Raw genomic sequence first — 21,847 nt, 5'->3', positions numbered from 1 at the left:
AGTTGATGGTGAACTTACCTTGATTGCAGGCGCTTGGCTTCTCTTCTTCTTACTGCCTTCCTGACTTTTGTTGCTGTTCTTTCGTTTCTTGGAATGCTTCTGATTGATTTTTGGATGTTTGGGTGTGGGTGTGACTTCGTGTTCATCTTTGGATGAGGCGATGCCGATGATCACAGGTCTTTCGGGTCGACTCAAAGCCGTACGTGAGTCCCCAGAGGTCGATACAAATGGTCCTTCTTGGCGGCGAGGGCTGGATCGCGTAGAACAACGAGTCGAGTTCGGGACAGCGAGGGACGTTGATGCACCGGGTGAGGTAGGAGAACTACTACCAGGACTATCCATGATAAAGATAATGAAAGCGAGGTAACAGAAACAGAAAAGGAATTGATGATCAATACGAAGAATAGAAGAATAGTATTAGAATATGAGAAATCGATGATGAAGAAGTCAAGAGTGAAAGTAAATTAAGAAAGTCACTGGGCGGAAACTGACCTTTTCAAAACAAATCCTTGAATTCTAGCTGACCATTGCGTGCTAGTTGGGCTACGCAGGGGAAAGAAGGACCAATTGGGATGTGGTGGCCCCTTGCAATCAAAAAAAAGAAGAATAGGTACCATTGTGATTGAAAAAAATAGGAACGGGTGTGTGAAACACCCAGAAAGGAAACCCAAGGCACGGATATTCAAAAGCCCGGTACATACCCGTAGCCGACCGTAGCGGCTACGGATCACGCTGCGGTGACCGTTGTCAATTTGCGGCGTAATCGTAGTGATCACCGTAACCAGATACTTGATAAACAGAGCACGGTACGGGGTGACCGCAATGTCCAACAGGTATTTGAGGTACGGTGAGGTCCGTACCGCACCGTACCGTTTACCGTGATCACAGCGCTGAGGTCCGAGCGTTGGTGATACCCTTGTCCGCCAAGTGATTGATTTTTCTGTGGCGCAGAAAAACGGATTCATTAAGGCTTACATGAAGGTATTCAAGGAGAATGATTGTGCCATAGCACTGTCTAAACTTCAAGGGTGTCATGAACACTTTCGTGCTCAGGTGACCCGTGTTAAGCGCAACCGGGCGATCATACCCCCAAATGATGAGGTATGTGATCAATTCGAATTATCAATTTTTTTATTATAGAGAACTTACTACAATGTTTGATTCTGCTCTCGCTTAAAAGGATTCTTTTGAATCACAAGCTTCATCACTTTTAAAAGCTGATCGCCCTGGTGGTCTGACCTTTGATCAGAAATTGGTGAAAATGATCAAGGAATTCCTGAAGGCCAAACGGTGGCTTGAATGGTGGAAAGCTTCGGACATCAAATCTTTGCTTTTCAAATCAAGACTCAAAAAAATTGACGATGATGGTCTTTGTGACGACATCATGCCAACAACAACTAATGCACAGGAATCATTGCATAGAGTATATTACATGATATCGTGGGTGTCTTTTATTTCAGCGTTTTTAATCACATTTATTCATATTTGTTTTCTTTTTATTATTTTGCAGCGGAGGAAACTGCACAATACAAATTGGTATTGTGCAGTTATATGTGTTGGTTGCCTGTCTCGAAAGAGACCACGAGGACCGGCTTCGGGGCATTCCATTAGTTTATGGTGACGAGGCTAAGAATTAAAAGAAGGTTGCTCAGCTATTAGGATGGTCCAAGAAGACTCGAAAGCAGTGCGAAGCGAAGAATGATGGAAGACCACCAGATACCACTGACGCTTTGTTGGGACGACCCAAAAAGCTTGGACGGCCTAAAGGGTCATTAAACATTGACCGCAACCCAGTTACTACATACCAAGGGTTTAATGCCTCGACAACACCAGGTCGCCAATTTCGGTGCTGGCTCGACTCAATGACGGAATGCTTATATGCAATTCATACGGCCATTTGGTACACGAAGTCAACAGGGAAATCTGACCACATCTACTCTAAGATGATGAAGCTGTTTTCGTCCAGGTCCACCTGGGAAATGGGTCAGGCAGGAAAGATCCGGGGAATTCTTTCCAATGGACAAAACACGCTCCACGCCGCGATCCAACAAAGATGTCCAGGTAGTTTCCCACCGGATCAATATGCATCTGCTGATCAATACTTCAACAGAATATTTGATCGAGAAACCCGACCCAAAGAGCCAGCCTCTCCAGCTATCACTCAATCTTTGTTCCGTGTTGGCCTCAAAAGAACGTATACGTGTCCAAAAAACAAAGATCATGTATTAGTTGAAGTCTCTCAACTCAACTCTATTATCTTATCCCACGAAAATTTTGACGACGGTACATCTTATTCTGATACACCCCAAGTGCTCCATGAATGGGCGACCACCGGCTACCATCAATCTTCACAACAATACTGTAAAAGCTGCAAAACAAAGAAGAACCCTCATGCGCAGCCTTATGAGGTTTTTCACTCTCAACTACTCTTTGATACCCCACCTCCTCATCTACATATACAAGTAGATGTTGCTTATGTTCATCAAACTAATTCCACCAAAGCATTCAAAATGATGAGAGAATGCGACTTACCATATGAAATGATCCTCAACGGTACTATTTATTTGATGCGCGCTCGGGGTTTTTGGAATGGAAGCCATTATTGGTGTCAAGTGGTGCGTACAGTAGGAAGTCTCACTGGTGTATGGCGACACAATGATCTAGAAAACGCGGGAATAGCCACTTTGCTCACCACGGATTTGAAGGCAATTGGTGGACCTTTACCTTTTACATCTTGGGTGATGTATTCCCGAGCTCCTACGCCAAAAGAGTCATCAATAATCAAGACTGCAACCACCAAAATCAACCAGTCTCTGAGGCAGAAAGAGGTACTGGTTCGACCTTTTTCACAAACGGTTGATGAGGAATTTGAAGAACTTGCAGAAGACGAACAAGGTGAAATAATTTTTCTACTTTATTCATTCTCATTGATTGATAGTTCTTTCTTTCTCATTTGTTTAGCACGTATCGAATCTGAGAAAGATAAGACAGAAGGTGAAGATGAAGATGTGGCGAAGGGTGAAAAGTTAACAAACAAAAACAAACAAAAAGGAAAGCGTCGGACAATTTGTGATGGTGAAAATGTTCCGTTGGCGGAGAGGAAAAAGTTATCAAACAGCAACAAACCAAATCCAGGTAAGCATCACTATTTCCTTTTCTGATGTTCTTGATTGCTTATTTCTCTTCTTCTCTTATCTAAAGATTGTGAACATGCAGATGAAGATGTCCAGTTGGCAAAGAGTATTATTTCAAAAAAGGCAATCAAGCGTAACCGTGGTAGGCCAAGGAGGATACACGAAAAAGAGGAGGAAGATAAACTGAAACAACAACTTGAAGACAGTGTGCACAAGGTTGGAGTTCATTTGAACAAAGAAGACATACTACGTAAAGGTGCTAAAAGAGCCAAAGGTTGGAAGGGATGGGCGATTGTGGAGGAAGAGGAGGAAGAGGTGGAGGTGGCGATGGTCGAGGAGGAGGCCGACATTGATGAGCCTCATGGCGCACGTAAATCGAAGCGTAACAAGCGTAAGATGGCGTAACAGCTTATTTTATCTCAACTTTTATTTTATTTATTTCATATCATGTCCTTTCTCATATCATGTCCTTTCATGTTTAATTTGCCACCTTTTTATTCTCTTAATGATTTAAATTTGGTCGTCACTCATTCACGTTTCTTTTTTAATTCTTCTTAATCACTCATTCTTTTGTCTCGTTCTTGTAGTGTGCCCGTATTTTTTTTCGCATGTGTCAGTTTTTCTTGATTTTTGTTTTTTTGACGTAATACACCATTGTCTTTTTTTAACAACCGTAAAAGTCTTGATCGCAAAATTATATTTTGCGGCCAATATTTTTCACTTTTGCGATGCTTGTGTTTTACGATTTTTCACAATGCATATGTACCGTAAAGTATTAGTCGCAAAATTATATATTGCTGTGACTTTTTATACTTTTACGGGATTTTTGATTTACGGATCATAGAGTCCGCAAAACATGACTCGCAAAATTGTAGAAAGTGGCAACTGTGGCTCAATTTTACGGTCATCTTTTTACAATCTTTTTTTTTGCGAGCTTGCAAAAATGAAGATTGCTCGTAAATATATTTTTTTCTTTGGAAACTATTGATTTTTGCGGTCATCAACTCTTGCGGTCTTTAATGACCGTAAATGGTTGATCGTAAATTTCTCACACCCCACAGAAAACAGGAGTTTTTGTGACAAAATTTCGAGTTTAGACAAAACTGAAAAATGAACAAGAATTTTAGCGAGGATTACGGATGAGGCAGTGAAACTACCCACCGACGCTGAAAACACGGGAGAACCGCGTGGGAATGGACCCAGAACTGGCAAAACCAGACTGGAGCCACCACAATTGTAAGAGTTCGGCTGAGAGCCAAAAAACAACAAGAAAATTCAGCGAGAATTTATAGGATAAGTAGTGAGAACTGCACACCAAACACTGGTATTAATGGAGTTGAACCAGAAATACTGTCTTAAGTCTGTGTGACCACACGGGACTGATGGGAAAAAGAATTTAGACAAAAAGATTAGACTTTTTGTAATCTTTGGAGAACGAAGCTGGACTCACGCGAGATGAGCCAGGAAAAATCAACTGCTCCCCAAGAGTGGCACCCGAAGAAATCGGATTGTTGCGACAAGCAAACAGGTTCATTAAGGGGTGATTACGGATATAGGTTTGATAAGATTTGGAGGACCAGCGACCGATGCACTGGATAGTTTCCATTGGCATCCCAGCCTGAGCCAAGGCCGTGGCACCCCCTGTTCTCAGAGAGTAACCTGTATGAGATCCGTGGAAGATGGAGTTGAGTCGGGAAATGAACCAGGAACAAGTTGGGATTGAACCGTCCTCCTTTAAAAGCCAGAATGGTTTGCTTCAAAAACGGAGGTCCCTATTCAGGGTATAGGTCATGAGTGTGAGGATAGGACAGGTTGGATCCTTGTTGCGTTTTAAGATAACAATGTCGGAGCTTAAATACAATTTGTCAGCCTTGTGATAAGGCAGGGTGTAGATGGCGGCTGAGTTGCATTCGGAAATGAGGAGAGACAAGCGTCGGATAGTTTGGTGATTGTTTTGTAATTCAACAGAGTCCGAAGTTACAAGTTCGCCAAGGCGGTGTAAGGCAGAAAAACCCAAGGCAATGATCGTGTTAAACAATTGGTTGTCGAAGGAAGAAGAGAACACTTCCGCGCAAAGGTGAACGTCCTTGATAGTGAAAGGTTTGGCTCGGACAACCAGGACAGATAGAAGCTTCCGGCAGCCTTGAACCGATCGTCAAACCCGTCTGGAGGCCCTGGCTTCATTAACAAATGGATACTCATCTTGCATGCAGTACGCTATACCCGTGAGATACTTATTGGCAGTACCGGGAGCAAGATGGAGACAAGAAACAGAGATGAAATGAGCTAAATTAACTTTGGATGGGATAAAGTCTATGTCGTGATCTGCGCAAAAACGTTTGAAATGACAAGTTGCTGATTCATATTTTTTAATAGTTGATATTTCCAAATGTTTAGATATGTGATGTTGGTTCAAAGCTTCCCTCTCAGAGAAGGAGAGAGGCGTCGATTTGGCCTTGGGAGCTGTTGGCATTGCGGCGAAATGCTGAGGAATTGAGTTTGAAACCACCATTGATGGTAGGTTCTGTGGAAGGGAGAAACGTATGGTTGGCGGAAGGTAGTTTTATACAAACGTTGTCCACTCGCTGACGAGACAAATCATCTGCTATGCGATTGATGTCTCCAGGAACATGTCTCACCTTAATGTCGAGGTCCTTGTCCAGCATGATAGAGACTGCGTGCCTGAATAACAGCCGTGCCGAATCGATTGGTTTATGTGAGCTGAACAGCGCGACTACCGACTGGTTGTCCGAGAAAATCACAATGCACCTGACATAAAGCGAGGCTGCAATGTCGATAGCCGTGACTACAGCCAGCAGTTCCGCCCAGAAGTTGTCCCGAGAAGGCGGGGGAAGTTTCCTGTTCCAGGTCGCGTTGATCTTTGGGCACCAGATTCCGATGCCCGTAGGGCAGCACTGCCAGCATAGATGCCTCGGGTTGAGAAATCCGAGGCATCATCGGAGGCAAATCCTCGGACAGACCTTGTCCGAGGTTTTTGCCCGAGGGATGTTTTTGCCCTGAGAATCACCTTGGATCAAGACCTCGGGAAGCTTCTGTCCGAGGTTTTGCATCCGAGGATACCTCAGATTACAAAATCCGAGGTAAATATGTTGGCAGTGCAGGCGTCAACAATGAAGGTCAAGTCTGCGAGCTCGAGATTCCAGAAAATGTTCTTCAAGATCTTCCTGCCCGACCATGCTTTGAGAGTGTCCGCGAGCCAGGCTAGATCCTCGGTGATGGCTTTATTCCTTGGAACCAAAGCGTTCCTCAAGGATTTGCCAGCAATTTTGTCCCAAGAGGACTGGATAGCCCACCTGCCTAACGGAAATGTGTTAACCGCCCAGTTCGCCCAACCCGTCAAGCGTTGCCAGGCCACCAAAGGTTGAGAAGAAGGAATAATGAAAGCGCGAAGAGCTGCAATCAAAGCTAGGTGTTTGTCGGTAGGGAGGGAAATGGAGAGTGAGTCGCAATTTATAGTGTGTCCAATGATGTCGAGCTCAGAACCCCAAATCTGCTTTCCCCAGGCCCAGGGAATATTAAGGAAATCGAAGATTTCCAGAAATTTCGCCTGGTTTAAAGGTATCACATGATCCTTGAATTGAACTAGATCATATGCAGACAAAACACCCCACGAGTCGTCCATATAAGTGTTTAATTCCTTGATGCCAAACTCATAAAAAGCAATCCAAAGGACTAATGAAAAGAAAGAGCACCAGATTTTGGGGGAGCTTGAACAACCAAAATTCACGCATCGGTCCGCATGAAAAGCGTTTTTGATCCTGACGATTTGGAGGTACTGCCACTGAAGAGAGACCGGCAGAATTCGAAACGCCGAGTCAACATCCGATTTCCACAGGATAGATGTCCAACCCATATAGTGCTGTTTCAAGAGAAAAGGAAGGCAAGAAGGAATTGAGTCGAGCTTGATTTGAATCATAGATCTCTCGATCAGACTATTCGGAGAGGGACTACCATGGCTCATATTTGTGCAAGTACGGACCTTCCCTGTGACTGCGTTTGTAGCTAAGCAAAGGGGAGATACTTTCATTCCCGGGAGTAAAGATTGAAAACCGGGGGAGTAGCAACCAAGAGCCATTTCTTTATCCCTAGTCACGACCAGGGAGGCTTCCTCTTCTTCGCCTGACGCATGATTCGGGTAGAAAGCAGCTTCATCCAAGGGTTTTTTGGATAAAGGCCAAAACCCTTCAGTAAGACCTAAGATGACTGAATCCACAAATGGTCGGTTTGGATGGTTCCTGAGGAGAAGAGACAGGTGAGGAACGTTGATAGGGGTTACGATTTTGAAGATTTCAGGAGAACGTCAAATAGCTCTCGTGGCAAAGACATCCGAGCTGAGAGGTGGAGCTGAAGGTAAAGGTTCGGCTGTTAGGGAAAAATCGACAGATGCTGAAAAACCGTCCCAGAGAGCATCAATTTCCATGTTACACATGAACTTCCGAGCATTAGGTTCGTCTGTGAGAGAAGATTCCGCGATGATTTCCGAAGCATCCCAGCTTGTTGCAAACGTCATGGGCGTAGTCGCACTCATCAGCTGACTTCTTGCAAACATTGGCATTCCAGTTGTTGCAAGGCTGATCGTGGACAGCAACACCTGCCGGATCTTTGATCTCGTACGGAGGAAAATTGCGCTTCGTTTTCTTAGGAGCTGGTTTAGGTTTTGAAGAAGGAGCTTTCTTCACGGAAGAAGCCCTTGGTTGGGTGTAAGACAAAGACGCAGCAGCCGGGATAGCCGCTGTTGGAGCGACATATTTGACATGGAGATTGCGACCTTTGAAAACTCTAAGTTCCGGAGCATTATAGTCACCCCATGCAAGAGATGGTCGTTGGGAGAATTCCTGCCGCATTTCGGCATCGTAATTTTTGACGTGAGTCCAGTGTATTTTCGATTGATGGCGGCATAACTTAGATATTTGACTAAAATAGTCCTTAATTGGGACAGCAGCCAAGTAAAAAGCCGCCAAATAAGCGTGGCGGAGAACCTCCAAGATTTGAGTGAAATCCGATAGATCATTGATCTCCAGAGGGTTTGTGACACCCTTAACATCCATTTTCTTCGATTTCTTGTCAAAAAAGAAAATTTCCGAAGTAGGTTTTGACTCCATTTCACCCCATAACTTTTCGAGGTCAATACATTTATATTCCAATAAGTCCTTAGTAAGTGAGGTGGGCCAACTAGAAGGTTTGTTGGGCAAGCAATTAAATTGGTCCACGTGATAATCGATATCACTTTTATAGACCGTGACCAATTGTTGGATGGCTTGGGCCAAAGGGGAAGCTTTTGAATCGACCAATTCATCAATTGGAGCCGCAAACAGACAAGGCTTTTGGGTGCCGGGTACAGGGATCCGGACGTCATCCTCATGACGATCCTCAATAGTTGAGTCATCATCGGATGAAGGAGGAGTACGAGATTGTCGACGACTCCTCTTCAATGGAAAAAGATGAGGGGGTGAAGGTGAAAAGTAATGGCCTTTTCCCTTGAATGTTGGAGCAGTCTGTTTCTCGGGACGAGGTGATTCATTAGAAACCCATCTATCTCAAAACCGACGCAACTCCTTCCCTTCTGGAGGGAAATTCGGAGGCTGTTCCGCAGAACCGCCCCAAGATCTACCAAACCTGACTGGGCTCGTTTGGAAAAGGCGTTGAGGAGGACTTCGGTAGTGTTCCTTTGAGGTTCGAGAGGCTCTTGGCCCAATTCTTGAGACCAACGGGACAGGGGAGGTAGATTTTTTTGAAGCAGACCTAGATTCCCAATAGCCCGTGCTGTATGCACCTGCTGGGCGGCTGCCGGAGGCAGTAGGCGCTGGTGCAAGGGGTGGAGGAGTACCCACCCGTTCCAAATCAACTTGGGCGAGTAGATCGGGAGGCATTTGATATAGCCTAATACCCTTGATTGGGATTTGATAGGAGGCGTCCAAGACGACCGGTAAGCAGGACAGTGTTTCTCCCGGAGGAGGGGGGGAACCGCCGATAAAGTAAAGTCAACGGCCTGCAGCCCTATCAAGTTCAATAGCGCACCGGGAGATGGTAGAGAAATGATAGATAAAGCAGGGATCAGACACTGAGAAAACCGTGGCGATGATAGCGCGGAGGTCGCGCATAAGGATCCTGCTGCTTCCTCCAGCTTTATCGTATTCGACAAGAATCTCATCGATCTTTTTAAAGTGAAGAGAGTCGTCATTGATGACATTACTCATGGTACGATAAAGTAGTTTATTACAATTGGAACTCTTTTTACTTTTTTGAAAACAAAAAATTTATGACTAAAAGAATAGCGCACAAGGTAAAAATTTGTTGATAATGATGTGGATGAGTACAAAAGTAAAGTAAAGAGACCACTAGGAAAGAACAAGGTTTCCAGAAAACTGTGAGAGATCAAATAGGATTATTAAAAAAGAGCTGAAAACCGTCAAGAGCTCTTTACCGTTACAAGTGAACCTTCAAAGAAGGTTAGGGAACAAAAACTCGATTCTTTAGATTTTGGATTTCACAAAACTCCCTAAGCCAATCACACATTCCCTTTGGTTAAAACACGTCCCAACCACAATCTCTGAGGTTTCATCACCAAGTACCAGTCATATATCTGATGGTATGGGTGATCAAAAATTCAATATGTCCCACAACAAATGACATTAAGGGTACTCAAAGTAAAGTATGTAGCGCTACATACTTTTTGCTACATACTTTTTTTGGCGGGGACAAAGAAATAAATATACTTTTGGCCTCGTCTTCCCCACCAAAAAAAGTATATAGCAAAAAGTATGTACACGTACAAGTATGTACACGTACATACTTACTTTGAGTACCCTTATTGCCTAGACTGAAGACAGTAAAACCTAGGGAAGCGGTGTATAATTTTATGTACTGCCTTTCCCAAATTCTTCGAAGACCATCAATGTTAAGCACATTTGGAAAGTACTCTGAAAGTGAGAGTCTTTTTCTTAAAGGTGCGTATTGGCTTGATTGCATGCAACACTTTAGAAAAATGGCCATCTAGTCGATGCCAGGGAATACTAATGACTTTTTGGATTCGTTTTTTTTTTCATCTTTTGCCCCTTGGACTGAATGGGCAGCCCTTGTTCGGGGCTCGGAATGTTTTTGTCCGTGACGTCGGAGCCTGGAGGACATCGTGCCCCGTGCAGCCAAAATACCCGATTGCGGTGCATACATTCGAAGCACCACCAACATATTTACCTCGGATTTTGTAATCCGAGGTATCCTCGGATGCAAAACCTCGGACAGAAGCTTCCCAAGGTCAGCATGAGCCCCGCTCGCTCGGGAGCGGGGACCGGCGAAAATCCACCCCGAGCACTTTTTGGAAATGCATCCCGGCTTCCGAGCCGACCCCTCCCCGTCGGGGATCTTCATGTACGTCTTCAGACCGTCCCCCGCCACCGAAAATCGGGGGCCTACCAAAATATCGGTTCCCCGTCGGTTCCCCGTCGAGTGTTAGTCGGTAGAGCTTGCTAGATCAAAAAAATTCATAAATCTGCTTCACGAGCAAGTTCCGGCTGATATTCTACTGTTTCGTACAGGTATTTCATTGTATTTGATTCCTTATACTGATGTATGAGTTGTTACAAGGCCTTCCTCACCTTTCATTTCTCCCTATCTGCCCTCGATTCTACAGCTCTCTGCTATAGCTTGGTTCCCCGATAAAAACCGGGGATCCTCATACTCTTGCCCGGTCCCCGCTCCGTCGGAGTCGGTACGGTGCCGGGGGGCTGAGATACCTAGCCCGAGGCACTGTACCGACGGTACGGAAGCCGGAGATCCCCGAGCCCGCGGGAAACGGGGCTCATGCTGATCCCGAGGTCTTGATCCGAGGTGATTCTCAGGGCAAAAAAATACCTCGGGCAAAAACCTCGGACAAGGTCTGTCCGAGGATTTGCCTCCGATGATGCCTCGGATTTCTCAACCCGAGGCATCTATGCTGGCAGTGAAGTCTTCATATTTTCCACATCGCAAAGTTCAAAAACCAAAAATATTTGTGTCACTTTCCACTTTTAGCCTAGAACGACTGGAAAATGTCACTGCTCATCAAGACTTGCGCGGATATCATCTCTGAGCTCATCGCTGCTCACGAACAAGGCAAAGATGTCAATCTCAACACCGTACGGCAAAGGGTTGCAAAACGCAATAAGGCATGTCTTCCTAGATTGTCGCATCACTTTAGACCTTCGGGAATCATATTAATGACTCCTATTTCTGGAACTGCTTTTATGTAGTGTGCTCAACTACCTCGGCTGGTGGATATGATTGCTGCTGTGCCTCCAGATCTCAAGCCGGTCCTGTTACCAAAATTGAGAGCAAAACCGATCCGAACGGCTTCTGGTATTGCGGTGGTCGCGGTGATGAGCAAACCACATCGTTGTCCGCACATTGCCATGACTGGGAATATCTGTGTGTCCGTTATATTACAAAGCTTATGCTCTTCAATGCAGCCTCCAATAATACCAATCAAACTGAACCAAACCATTGGGTTTTTTAGCTATTGTCCAGGAGGACCGGATTCTGATTTCGAATACTCTACCCAGAGTTATACTGGATATGAGGTTTGCAATCTCAATCACAGAAAAGCGCTAAAATTGTTATTGAATCCCTAGCTTCCACTGCATTTCTTCACAATGTAGCCAACCAGTATGCGTGCCATCAGGGCTCGATATGATCCTTATGAGCAAAGTCGTGGAAGAGTAGAACAACTACGTCAACTTGGACATTCAGTAGACAAGGTAAGTCTCGTCAACATTTCCAACCGTACTTGCCGTCTTACAAGGTTCCTTTAGGTCGAGTTCATCGTGATGGGTGGGACATTCATGTCATTACCAGCAAGTTATCGGGATAACTTTGTGGCTCAGTTACATAATTCACTATCGGGATATACGGGGACAGATCTCGATGAAGCCGTGAAATATAGCGAATTGGCTCGCACTAAATGTATCGACATAACTATTGAGACTCGACCAGATTATTGTCTCAAACCGCATTTGAGCAGCATGCTCAGATACGGATGTACCAGACTCGAGGTCAGTGCTGAAACTCATTTTTATCTCAATCCTCTTATGAGCTTATCCAGTAGATCACCTTGATTCACGTCAATTTCTTGGCTCTTATTGTAATATCAGATCGGAGTTCAATCAGTGTACGAAGATGTAGCAAGAGATACTAATCGAGGACACACAGTTCGCGCTACGTGCGAGTCTTTTCAAATGGCCAAAGACGCCGGGTTCAAAGTAGTATCTCATATGATGGTGCGTATGATTGGCAGTCTTGGCTTCGGGGACATATTTTGATAGGGAGCTCATTATATCTCCGTTCTTCAATTCGTAGCCTGATCTTCCCAACGTTGGTGTCGAAAGAGATATCGAACAATTCAAGGAATATTTTGAAAATCCGGCCTTTCGCTCCGACGGATTGAAGATATATCCCTTACTCGTCATCCGAGGAACCGGTTAGTATACTGGAATCCTACTTGGCTTTTCTTTCACCAGATTAGCTCATGAAGTTTACCATTGACCACCTTTTTCAGGGGTCTACGAGCTATGGAGGACTGGCCGATATAAAAATTATACCCCTAATGCGCTTGTAGATATCGTGGCACGTATCTTGGCGCTTGTGCCCCCTTGGACCCGGATTTATCGAGTCCAACGTGATATTCCAATGCCACTTGTCTCATCTGGAGTTGAGAATGGTAACCTCCGAGAGCTTGCTTTACAACGACTCAAAGATTTTGGTGCAGTTTGTCGTGATATTCGTCATCGTGAAGTCGGTATTCATGAGATTCATCATAAAGTTAGACCAGATGAAGTTGAACTTGTTCGTCGTGATTACGTGGCTAATGGAGGTTGGGAAACTTTCTTGAGTTACGAGGATTGTGAAAAGGACATCCTTATTGGTCTTTTACGATTAAGGAAATGTACAGCTGAAGGTACCTTCAGACCTGAATTGCTAGAAGCTGGACCCACGTCGATTGTTAGAGAGCTGCATGTTTACGGTACTGCTGTCCCTATGCACAGTCGTGATCCAACAAAGGTATGCTATTCTAGTTATTCCTGCATTATGAATGGCATCAAAAATTTCGCTTATATATGTTTTTTCTGTTTTTGACTAGTTTCAACATCAAGGTTTTGGAACTTTATTAATGGAAGAAGCTGAACGGATCGCCCGAGAAGAACACGGAAGTGTTAAGCTAGCAGTCATCTCAGGTGTGGGAGTCCGTCATTGGTATGCTCGATTGGGATACAAACTTGATGGGCCTTATGTGAGTAAGATGTTGTAAAAAGATGATCTGGGTACTTTTTTCTTCAATGAGAGTGATATGGGAGTCGTCGAAGGGAAATTGGCCAGATGAGGCTTCATTCGCCTTGGTTGTTGGTAGTATTCTCGTAATTGTAGAGTGATTTGACTTGTATCAGGAATCTGACAAACCCTTGTCCATGGAACACCGGCCAACCTATGCGCCGCTTTGAACTATGGCATCTTGTGAGCCTGCTGGTGCCATCTATGCAGACCTCAGAGGTTTTTGGTAGATAAATATGCCAGGCTGTGTTTTTTTAAACTCGCCAAAGTTGCTATGATCTTACAGAGGGGTGATTCACTGCGATCCTTCGAGCTCGCAACCATTCATACTGTCTACGGGAGTAGATATTTCCTAGTCATTGGTCAACTACGTGGATGTCCCACTCAGGCTCAGGGCTACATGCGTCGCTCACTTTTGAAGCTGTATTCTTTGAACATTTGCAGCGTCATTGTGGCTCATTTGGTCAAATGTCATTGGGTCGATCAGTTTGCGTGAAGCGGATCATCTCAATGCTCATCTGGAAGTCACAGTGAAGATAGCTTAGAGATGAGTCTTGAGACAAAAGTTCTCACCTCTTCTTACAATCATTGAACTTTGTTCGGATTTGTGCACTTTCTTCAAGATCCTTCAGACCTATGTGAAAAGTCATCGTCACGCTAACTAGGACTGTAAGGGAAAGGGCACTGATTCTAGGGGTCAGTGGATGATGATGACGGCTTCCAGTCACTTGAGCTTGAACGGCCGATTGGGGCGTGAGGTAGCTCGAAATTGTTTTCATACTTACCTACCCAGAGCCATGCTGATCGCTGCCAGGTCATTCATCTCCTTGTCCGCGCCATACGCAGTCTCGAAGCGTGCAAGACAAACATCATGGGGTTTCCACGAAGATACATTTTGGCTACCCATTAGCTCGCTCGCATCAAACGGCAGGGCGTCCTCGAGTCCCTATCATCCCGCGACGATGGAGAAGACCCTTTGCACTGGCAAGGCGCTGTCGTTCTGTGGCTTGGTGCTGGAGAGTAATCCATCCCTACTGACAAGGCTTTCTGGGTTCTTGGCTTGGGTAGGGTGTCAATTTTGGAAGCCCGATACTTTAGCTCCCCGAAGCACCTGATTCTCATCCGCCTTTTTTGAGTTCTGGTTACGAGCCGAGTTGGTCAGGGTATGATCTTCCACCAACTAATCCGCGGTCTCAGAAGGAATGGGTTGCTTTCATCATATATAAAAACTCTTCATGTGGATTAAAATGTAGCACTCCTTCCACCTTCTCTACGCATCTCATCCAGTTATCTTTACGACCCTTTCATCAGTATACAATTTCCTCTGTCCATACAACTCGTCACTTTCGAATCAATCTTACCACATAACCTTTCAAGATGTTATCTTCATTATTCGTAGCCGTCGGGCTCTGCATCGGTGGACTTTCTGCTAAATCCATAGATTACAATACTCATGCCACCCGGGCTACTCATCATGATCACGAATTGAGAGTTCTTGTCTCCAGAGCCCTCGCTGCAAACGTCTCTTCCGCCCCAATTTGCACACCTGCGCCGCCACCACCTACTGGTGACCCTAAACTCGAGCCCCAACTGACCCTTGTCCCAGGGATTCGTTCAGCTGATTGCATTTCGTGAGCTTCATTTCTTTTCAAATCCATCTTTAGGATCATCCAAACCAATTAAACTACCGACTCATTTTCCACTTATCATTCCCAGCGCTCTCTCAGGTTTTCTCAAGAAGAAAAACGGAAATTGGATTGTACAAATCAATCCAACTAATGTCAAGTCGTGCGGTTCTTGCAAGGTCAGACTGAACACAACTGACAGCGGACCGCTTTGGATGTACGTTGCATCATATCTGGCTAGAAATCTTTGTCATGTTTACCGCTGCCCACCAACTAACATAAATGATCTTCGATGCTTTAGTCCTCTTCCCATCGTTCAATACGGCATGGGTGACAACTTGGATGGTGGTTTAGCCAAGCTTCTCACTACATGCCCCGCCCATGTAAGCAAAGATCAGTTTCGTTGCACACTCAAATTTGTCGCTCAAATTCACTTTCTTTTTCTAAACAGGCTGGAACCATTGTGATAGCTGGTGGATCTGCAACCGGAGGAGGCATCGTCGTAACCGTCAGTAAAGGCAGCGGTAAATCCAACTGTGGGCCATTAGGACCTCCCCACGATGATGAATTGCCTATGGGTCCTGGTCCCAAAACCACCGATCCCTCTGCTACAAAGCCTCCCTCTACCGCAGCAGCTCCTAAAACTTCTGCAACCAACTCAACCGGCAAACCTTGATGAACCCTCTTGTCACCTTTCACGGCTCCTGTGATCACACGGTTCTTGTATTACAGACTAGTACCGATACACAATGTAGTTATATTCCTTCAAATTTGGTTTCCTTTCCTTTGTTTTTCTTTCCAAGTGTCACATTTCATGTTGTAGCTCCCTCTATTTCAATGGTTAGAATGCATTCATCGCTCGATGGCTCTCCATCACAAGACGTTCTTTAACAAAACACATGGGAAACACTGATTCTCTGACATTCCTCTCGCGAGGCAACAGCGATGTCTCAAGCGAAGACTGGTGGCGCGCGTCAATTGTGAGTCGAGTCGAGTCGAACACCTTTATGTTTACGTCGTGTCACGTTCATTCAAGCAGTAAATATTGAACACGGACTAGAGCATCGGGGGCGGCCAGCCGCCCTCTCGGTAAACAATTTCGCATCGCTGGTGACGGGTTTCGTCGCGCTGACATCGCGTTGTAAATAGTAGAAAAATGATTACAACTGGTCTAGTCCGAAATAATGCGTTAATGCGCCGATCTCATAAGCCCCTTTTGTTGCAATTCGCGCTGTTCCAAGCCGTCCTCCGCACTTATCAATCAGCGCTCTGCTCGAGCTTCAAGAATAAAACCAATGTCCCGTCACTTAATATCACTACTTTGTCCTATCTCTCTACCTCGAATCGTAACGCTATCACCGACCATGTCAATGCAAACATACGTTGCTATCAGCTCAAGTACACGCATTACCCCCACTTTGATCCCCGCGATAACATCAGACTCCACTGTAAGGCTTTCTCTGTTCTACGTTGTCGCGTAGTACTGACAACGCCGCGGAAACAATGTATGCTCAGCCCATCACGTCGAATGCTCACTTCATTCTGTCTACGCTCACTATCTGTGGCCGACCTCCACTGCCAGTGAGTCTAGTCTCGCTGACAATGATTACATTACGCGCTGACCCAGTTTGTAGGTTTCTGCTCACGGACTCTTGACGACTTTTAATCTTGATCTTGTTCTTCCATTGGGCATCGACCGTCAAGACACCGTTTTGGCACAATGCCGTTCTCTAATAATAGCAAACCCCGGAGTCCAAGTTTTGATGTATACCCAATACATAACACTCTGTGTTGAGTACCAAAACCGCGGGCCACCTCGAGCGATGACAGTCATCGATCGCACCGTAGCTCACTTACTTATATAGTTATTCCTCTCCTATTCGACTTCACGCTTTGTGCTCATATTTCTTAGATAATTCAGCAGCTTGCGGCACAGTGACGTCGTAGTTGTCACTGCGAGGTTCTTAGGGCATAAACTTCAGCACTGTGACCGACTACCCGTATGCTGTCTTTCAGCCATTGATTGTTCTTGTTGTCTAATGCACCGGCAAGCATTACTGACAATCAACGTCCTGTTTCATAAAATGTTTTTGACAGCAGTCCTTTAAATATAAAATCAGCAACTCCGTGTAATACATTAATACATTGACTTGATTATGTGCAATGTTCAAATACAAAATGAGCGGCTTCGTGTAACGCACTAATACATTGAATCGATGCTGTTGAATTATTCTCAGATCTGCCGAGGGTCACCCCGCGTCCTTATCGTTCTTCTATTGCAATAACATCCCACCCAATGAATCGTGACAGCCAATCAACGCAACATCCCAAGGCGTCGTCAATACTACCATGCGTCGGTCAACTGTTGCGTCGTCAGCGTGGACCACTGGCAATGTCACGAAGTACATACCTTTACATGCCACTTCGTTCCGCCAGCAGATGAGAAACCTATAACGATACCTACGACGCTAACGATGTTCCCTCTGTGCATCAGATGCAGGTCGAATTGAGACAACGTCTCGGTATCACAGAGGTATTCGACATCGTCTTGGTTCCTATGCCGAGGCTCCAGCCTATTGTCAACAACTGCTCATCGATTTTCGAACCCTCCAGAGCACGTACCGATCACACGATGAATGCAAAATTCTAAAGGAGGTATTGTTCGTTCCTTCAAAATTGACTGTTTTTTCCATTATTCGACCACGACCGACAACCGTCGCCTGACCCAATAGTGATTTCGCAACGGCGCGATCTACGTTAATGGCAACGACGCTCTTGGCCTCCACTTTCAATACATTATGCCAGGGTCTGTCGTCTTGCATTATTTTGCCGCTCATCAAGAACGCGCTGTCCGAGGTCATAATGGTGTGGGTACCGTCCTCTGTGAGTATTAGATGGAGTATATCGAAATTGGTGTTTGTTGCACTGCATTGGCAATCGTATGATCGTTGTCCTTGTACTACCTGGCTAGGAAGATCCAACTGAAGTGGTGCGTTAGCGTTGTTCACTGCCGATATTCGCGACTTACTGCATTTCCGACCCAAAATATACCTGTCAAGCGTAGTGGCAGGTAGCCTCCATTCATTGCGACTGGGATATTTTGCCTTCGTGCCATGTTCATTGTTGATGTTCATGTAATGTTGTCATTGGTTGGGAAGTCTTCACAACGGATTGATTATACGACATCCTGAACTGCGTCATAGTGGCCCTGGTTACGATCCGCCCTGAGAGTACTGCATCTCCGCACTTGACACTGAAAGCGGCGCCATAGCTGGCATTGATACATTATTTTGTGACACCGTTTTTATATACATTTATGTCATCGTGACTTTACCTTTATATTACATCGCACACTAACTGACCCGCTGCACTTCTACTCAGCAATATCCATCGCAGCCCTTCGGCTCTGTCCCGGCAGCGTCATCATTGATTCTGTCGCTATAAGGGTCATATCATTGAGCTATACAATGCTTCAGTTCATTGGTACCCACCATAGCTTTGGAAGTGTTTACCTTTATTATCCGTCTTTGCAGTATTTCATTGAAAGCTGTCACTATTTGCATCATGTCGATCATGGGCTCAACAGCATGAAGTGTCTGTGTCACTATATTGAGGTAACACTGTGTCAAGGCAATGAGTGATATTCAATAATGCACTGCAACTCAGAGCTATGATTTGGCTCAATGAATACTCCATCCATCGATTCGGCATCAGCCAGGCATATACATTTAACTACGACAATGTTTTCACTCGCTATGACTCTGAGTGTGTGGGAATTTATTTCTGTGCAGTTGTATCATGCTGTCCATGCGGTCACGATTGTAAACAACCTGAATGCGACTGCAATTTAGTAGAGTTGTTCGTCACAGCATAGTCAAAGCAGAATACGGTAATGTGCATTGCTTGAATTGTCAACGCACTACATAGAGATTTGATATTGGTCCAGGCTACATTTCCAAAAACTAATCCTACCGCCGGCCAAAACCGGCATCCATCAGCCGTCAACATAGTAGGCAATTTCCACAAAATCGTCATTGATTCTTGTACCGTAGCCTCCCGTCGATACCACAGGCGGCTCTGCGATGAAAGTAAATGGCGCGTCAGCTGAGTAGTCGTGCCATTATATTGGCAACTTCAACGTACGTTAAAAGTTATCAGCCGTCAGACAATATATTCTTGTATACAATGTTCATAGTCGCGTTTGTTGTACTCGGGACCGACATGCATAGTTTGATGTTTTCTACGCTTGTGCACCGCGATAGCGCTACGTACAATTGTCCGTGCGAAAAGACCGGGCTTGGTAGAAAGACGACAACATGATTAAGACTTTGGCCTTGAGACTTATTCACCGTCATAGAAAATGCAGGAGCAACTGGGTATTGATATCTGTAAAACGGTAATGGACAAATAGCGCTGCCAGTGCGATGTAAATTGATACGTGGGATTGTTACCTTCTTGCCTTTCTTCGCCCCAGTAATAATCCTGCATGACAAATACGTTCTCGCTACGTGAGTAATTAACATTCTAGTGCCATTGCACAAACCCTGTTTGAGATTCAGATTCCGTAATAAAATGATTGGCATCGCCGATTTCAAATGGAGCTCGTGAATTGGAAAGTTTGGAACCGCGAAAGAGTTCAGCATTTCAGGTGTTAAGGGTTCGCATGTCGTCGAATCATCATTGGTGTCAATTGAATATGACACAAATGTCTCACCGTCGAGCTTTTCTAGTATTTCTTCATTAATTGTAACCACCGTTTGATTCAGTGGTGTTATGATACACCTGTCCGCGTAAAAGTCTGCTAACGGAACCCAATCTCCAGCGACCTTCAAAGCGTTGACTTTGGAGTATAACTTCAACACCATTCGTTTGTCGTAAAGTTTATTTGGTGCGACACATTTAACGTTGATGTGATCAATTGGAACGGTGGATTGCGTTTGGGTTTGAAGGTCACCGGATCCTAATTTTAATAGCCAAGCGGCATATTTGGCGTTTCTTCGTAGTGAATTTGGGCGTCTTCCTTCGGCGCCGAGTAGACGTACATTGATCACCAATGCAAATTGCTCCACCAAAGGCCACAAATAAGACCTCCGTAACAACGCAGTTGCTTGTTGAGGGACCGTGGCGCGCGGAATTACCGGCAAAGTCTGACGAAAATCTCCAGCGAAGAGGACTATAATTCCACCAAATGGCTTGTCCACTTTCCGCAATTCCATGAGAGAGCGATTGACACAATGAATATCAGCCTTATTCTGCATTGAAATTTCGTCCCAGACGATAATCTTGCACTCTTGCAACCGTCTGGACACTGCATCTCGCCCACTAAAATTGCACACTGAAGCGTCGTCGGGATTTAACGGAATTTTGAACGCTGAGTGCGCCGTGGTACCTTTGTACAATAACAATGCAGCGATTCCAGAGGATGCAACCGACAGAAATGGAACCCGCATTGCATTACCGTAATGAAGAATGGTGTTGATCGTAAATGTCTTGCCTGTACCGCCCGGCCCGTCGAGGAAATACAATGCTGAACGCTGCATCGCAATCGCCGTCCTGACTTCCTCGAACAATGCCATCTGCTCATCATTCATCATGCCCAGATTGTCCATTACATAGTCAGTGCTGGCATCCATAGAGAAATCATCGTCATTCTCGTAACCTAGTAGAAGACCATATCCATCCAGACAGGCTAGATTCGGCTGCGGTAATCCCATCGTGGCGAGGTCGAGACCGACTTCTGAGAGGGAGTCATCGAGTCGCCACAGAGCTAATGCTTCGATCATTTCGAGAGTTGGTACCCTCTCGGCATCAACCTGCTTCATCGCGTAAGCGCAGTCCTCAGACAACGGAGTTCTGAATAAATCCCAAAGTCTCGCTGGATCGCTTGCACTTCCATACTTGAGAATAATTGCAAAGATGCTTCTGAGCTGATATGTCGATTGTGTTTGCGAACACTCTTCCAAGGTAGCAATGAAATGATCGTCGTTGAGCAACAAACCCAAAGCTGCAGCTGCTCCATTGAATTTTTCATACGTAATGCCGTCGACCGTGCGGAGATCTTCATACGACGTCGGTCCCTTGACGTTGAAGAGTAGCAGGCGAAGATAATAGCGGTCACCTTGTGACAAACTGGCGAAATAAACTCTTGGGATCGTTTTTGATTTGTTGGTCCTGACTTTCCATTCCTTTTCGTCCTCATCCCAGGAGAAATAGTACACCATCTCGGGGTATGTTAAAGTCCTGACGCTAATCTTCGCATTGACTAAGTAGTAGTTTTGCTGACACAACATAAAGAACTGCGTTAATGGTGTCCGCGAAGCCCTGCCGGAATCAATCTGGTTTTGTAAAGATCGAATTGTGCGAAAATATACAACGTTGTCTCGTGGCATGTGGAGTGGAAGACGTTGAACCGCGGGGAATCAAGTGGACATCACAAACATAAATAACTGCCAACATGCTGGAAAGACGAATCATTAGCGGAAGGAATGAATTATATATTAAGCAGCACGTACCTTCAGTGCCTGTCAAGCTTCTACCATCGATGTAGATATCAAGCTCGTTCTCCGCCGACATTGACAACGACGCACGATCGTGGCCTTTAGTAATATATTTGTACAGATATTTCAGCGCTTGGATGCTACACGCGACTTCAACATTTAAATGGCAATTGTACTTCAATAGTAGGAAAGGATTATACGCCACAACATTGCGATTGGTATAAGTGTATCCCCCCCTCACAAATGTTCTACCATTATCCCGGCGCCAATA

At 45.1% G+C, this 21,847-nt stretch overlaps 4 protein-coding genes across 4 annotated transcripts; 3 read left to right on the top strand and 1 right to left on the bottom strand.

The window, feature by feature from the left end:
* Positions 1 to 2,567: 2,567 nt before the first annotated feature.
* MELLADRAFT_92030 (uncharacterized protein) lies at positions 2,568 to 3,539 on the top strand (the record flags this gene model as incomplete). The annotated part of the gene is made up of 3 exons (XM_007415127.1): positions 2,568 to 2,895; positions 2,962 to 3,135; positions 3,202 to 3,539. The coding sequence occupies 3 exons, from the start codon at positions 2,568 to 2,570 to the stop codon at positions 3,537 to 3,539; spliced, it is 840 nt and encodes a 279-aa protein (XP_007415189.1).
* Positions 3,540 to 7,597: 4,058 nt separating this feature from the next.
* On the bottom strand, positions 7,598 to 9,025 carry MELLADRAFT_92029 (uncharacterized protein; the record flags this gene model as incomplete). Its single annotated transcript, XM_007415057.1, has 2 exons — positions 7,598 to 8,687; positions 8,772 to 9,025. 2 exons carry the CDS (start codon positions 9,023 to 9,025, stop codon positions 7,598 to 7,600), a joined length of 1,344 nt encoding a protein of 447 aa, XP_007415119.1.
* Positions 9,026 to 11,165: 2,140 nt separating this feature from the next.
* On the top strand, positions 11,166 to 13,595 carry MELLADRAFT_45092 (uncharacterized protein; the record flags this gene model as incomplete). Its single annotated transcript, XM_007415128.1, has 9 exons — positions 11,166 to 11,299; positions 11,384 to 11,562; positions 11,647 to 11,710; positions 11,789 to 11,887; positions 11,942 to 12,181; positions 12,281 to 12,406; positions 12,486 to 12,606; positions 12,685 to 13,187; positions 13,267 to 13,595. The coding sequence occupies 9 exons, from the start codon at positions 11,183 to 11,185 to the stop codon at positions 13,432 to 13,434; spliced, it is 1,617 nt and encodes a 538-aa protein (XP_007415190.1).
* A 1,236-nt stretch (positions 13,596 to 14,831) lies between these two features.
* Positions 14,832 to 15,755, top strand: MELLADRAFT_66960 (uncharacterized protein; the record flags this gene model as incomplete). The annotated part of the gene is made up of 4 exons (XM_007415129.1): positions 14,832 to 15,085; positions 15,171 to 15,296; positions 15,381 to 15,462; positions 15,531 to 15,755. 4 exons carry the CDS (start codon positions 14,832 to 14,834, stop codon positions 15,753 to 15,755), a joined length of 687 nt encoding a protein of 228 aa, XP_007415191.1.
* Positions 15,756 to 21,847: the final 6,092 nt, after the last annotated feature.

The sequence above is a fragment of the Melampsora larici-populina genome (assembly GCF_000204055.1).
Source record: "Melampsora larici-populina 98AG31 unplaced genomic scaffold MELLAscaffold_48, whole genome shotgun sequence".
Taxonomy (NCBI): domain Eukaryota; kingdom Fungi; phylum Basidiomycota; class Pucciniomycetes; order Pucciniales; family Melampsoraceae; genus Melampsora; species Melampsora laricis-populina.
Note: the sequence above shows the minus strand (reverse complement) of the source record. Positions and strands in the feature narration are given on the sequence as shown.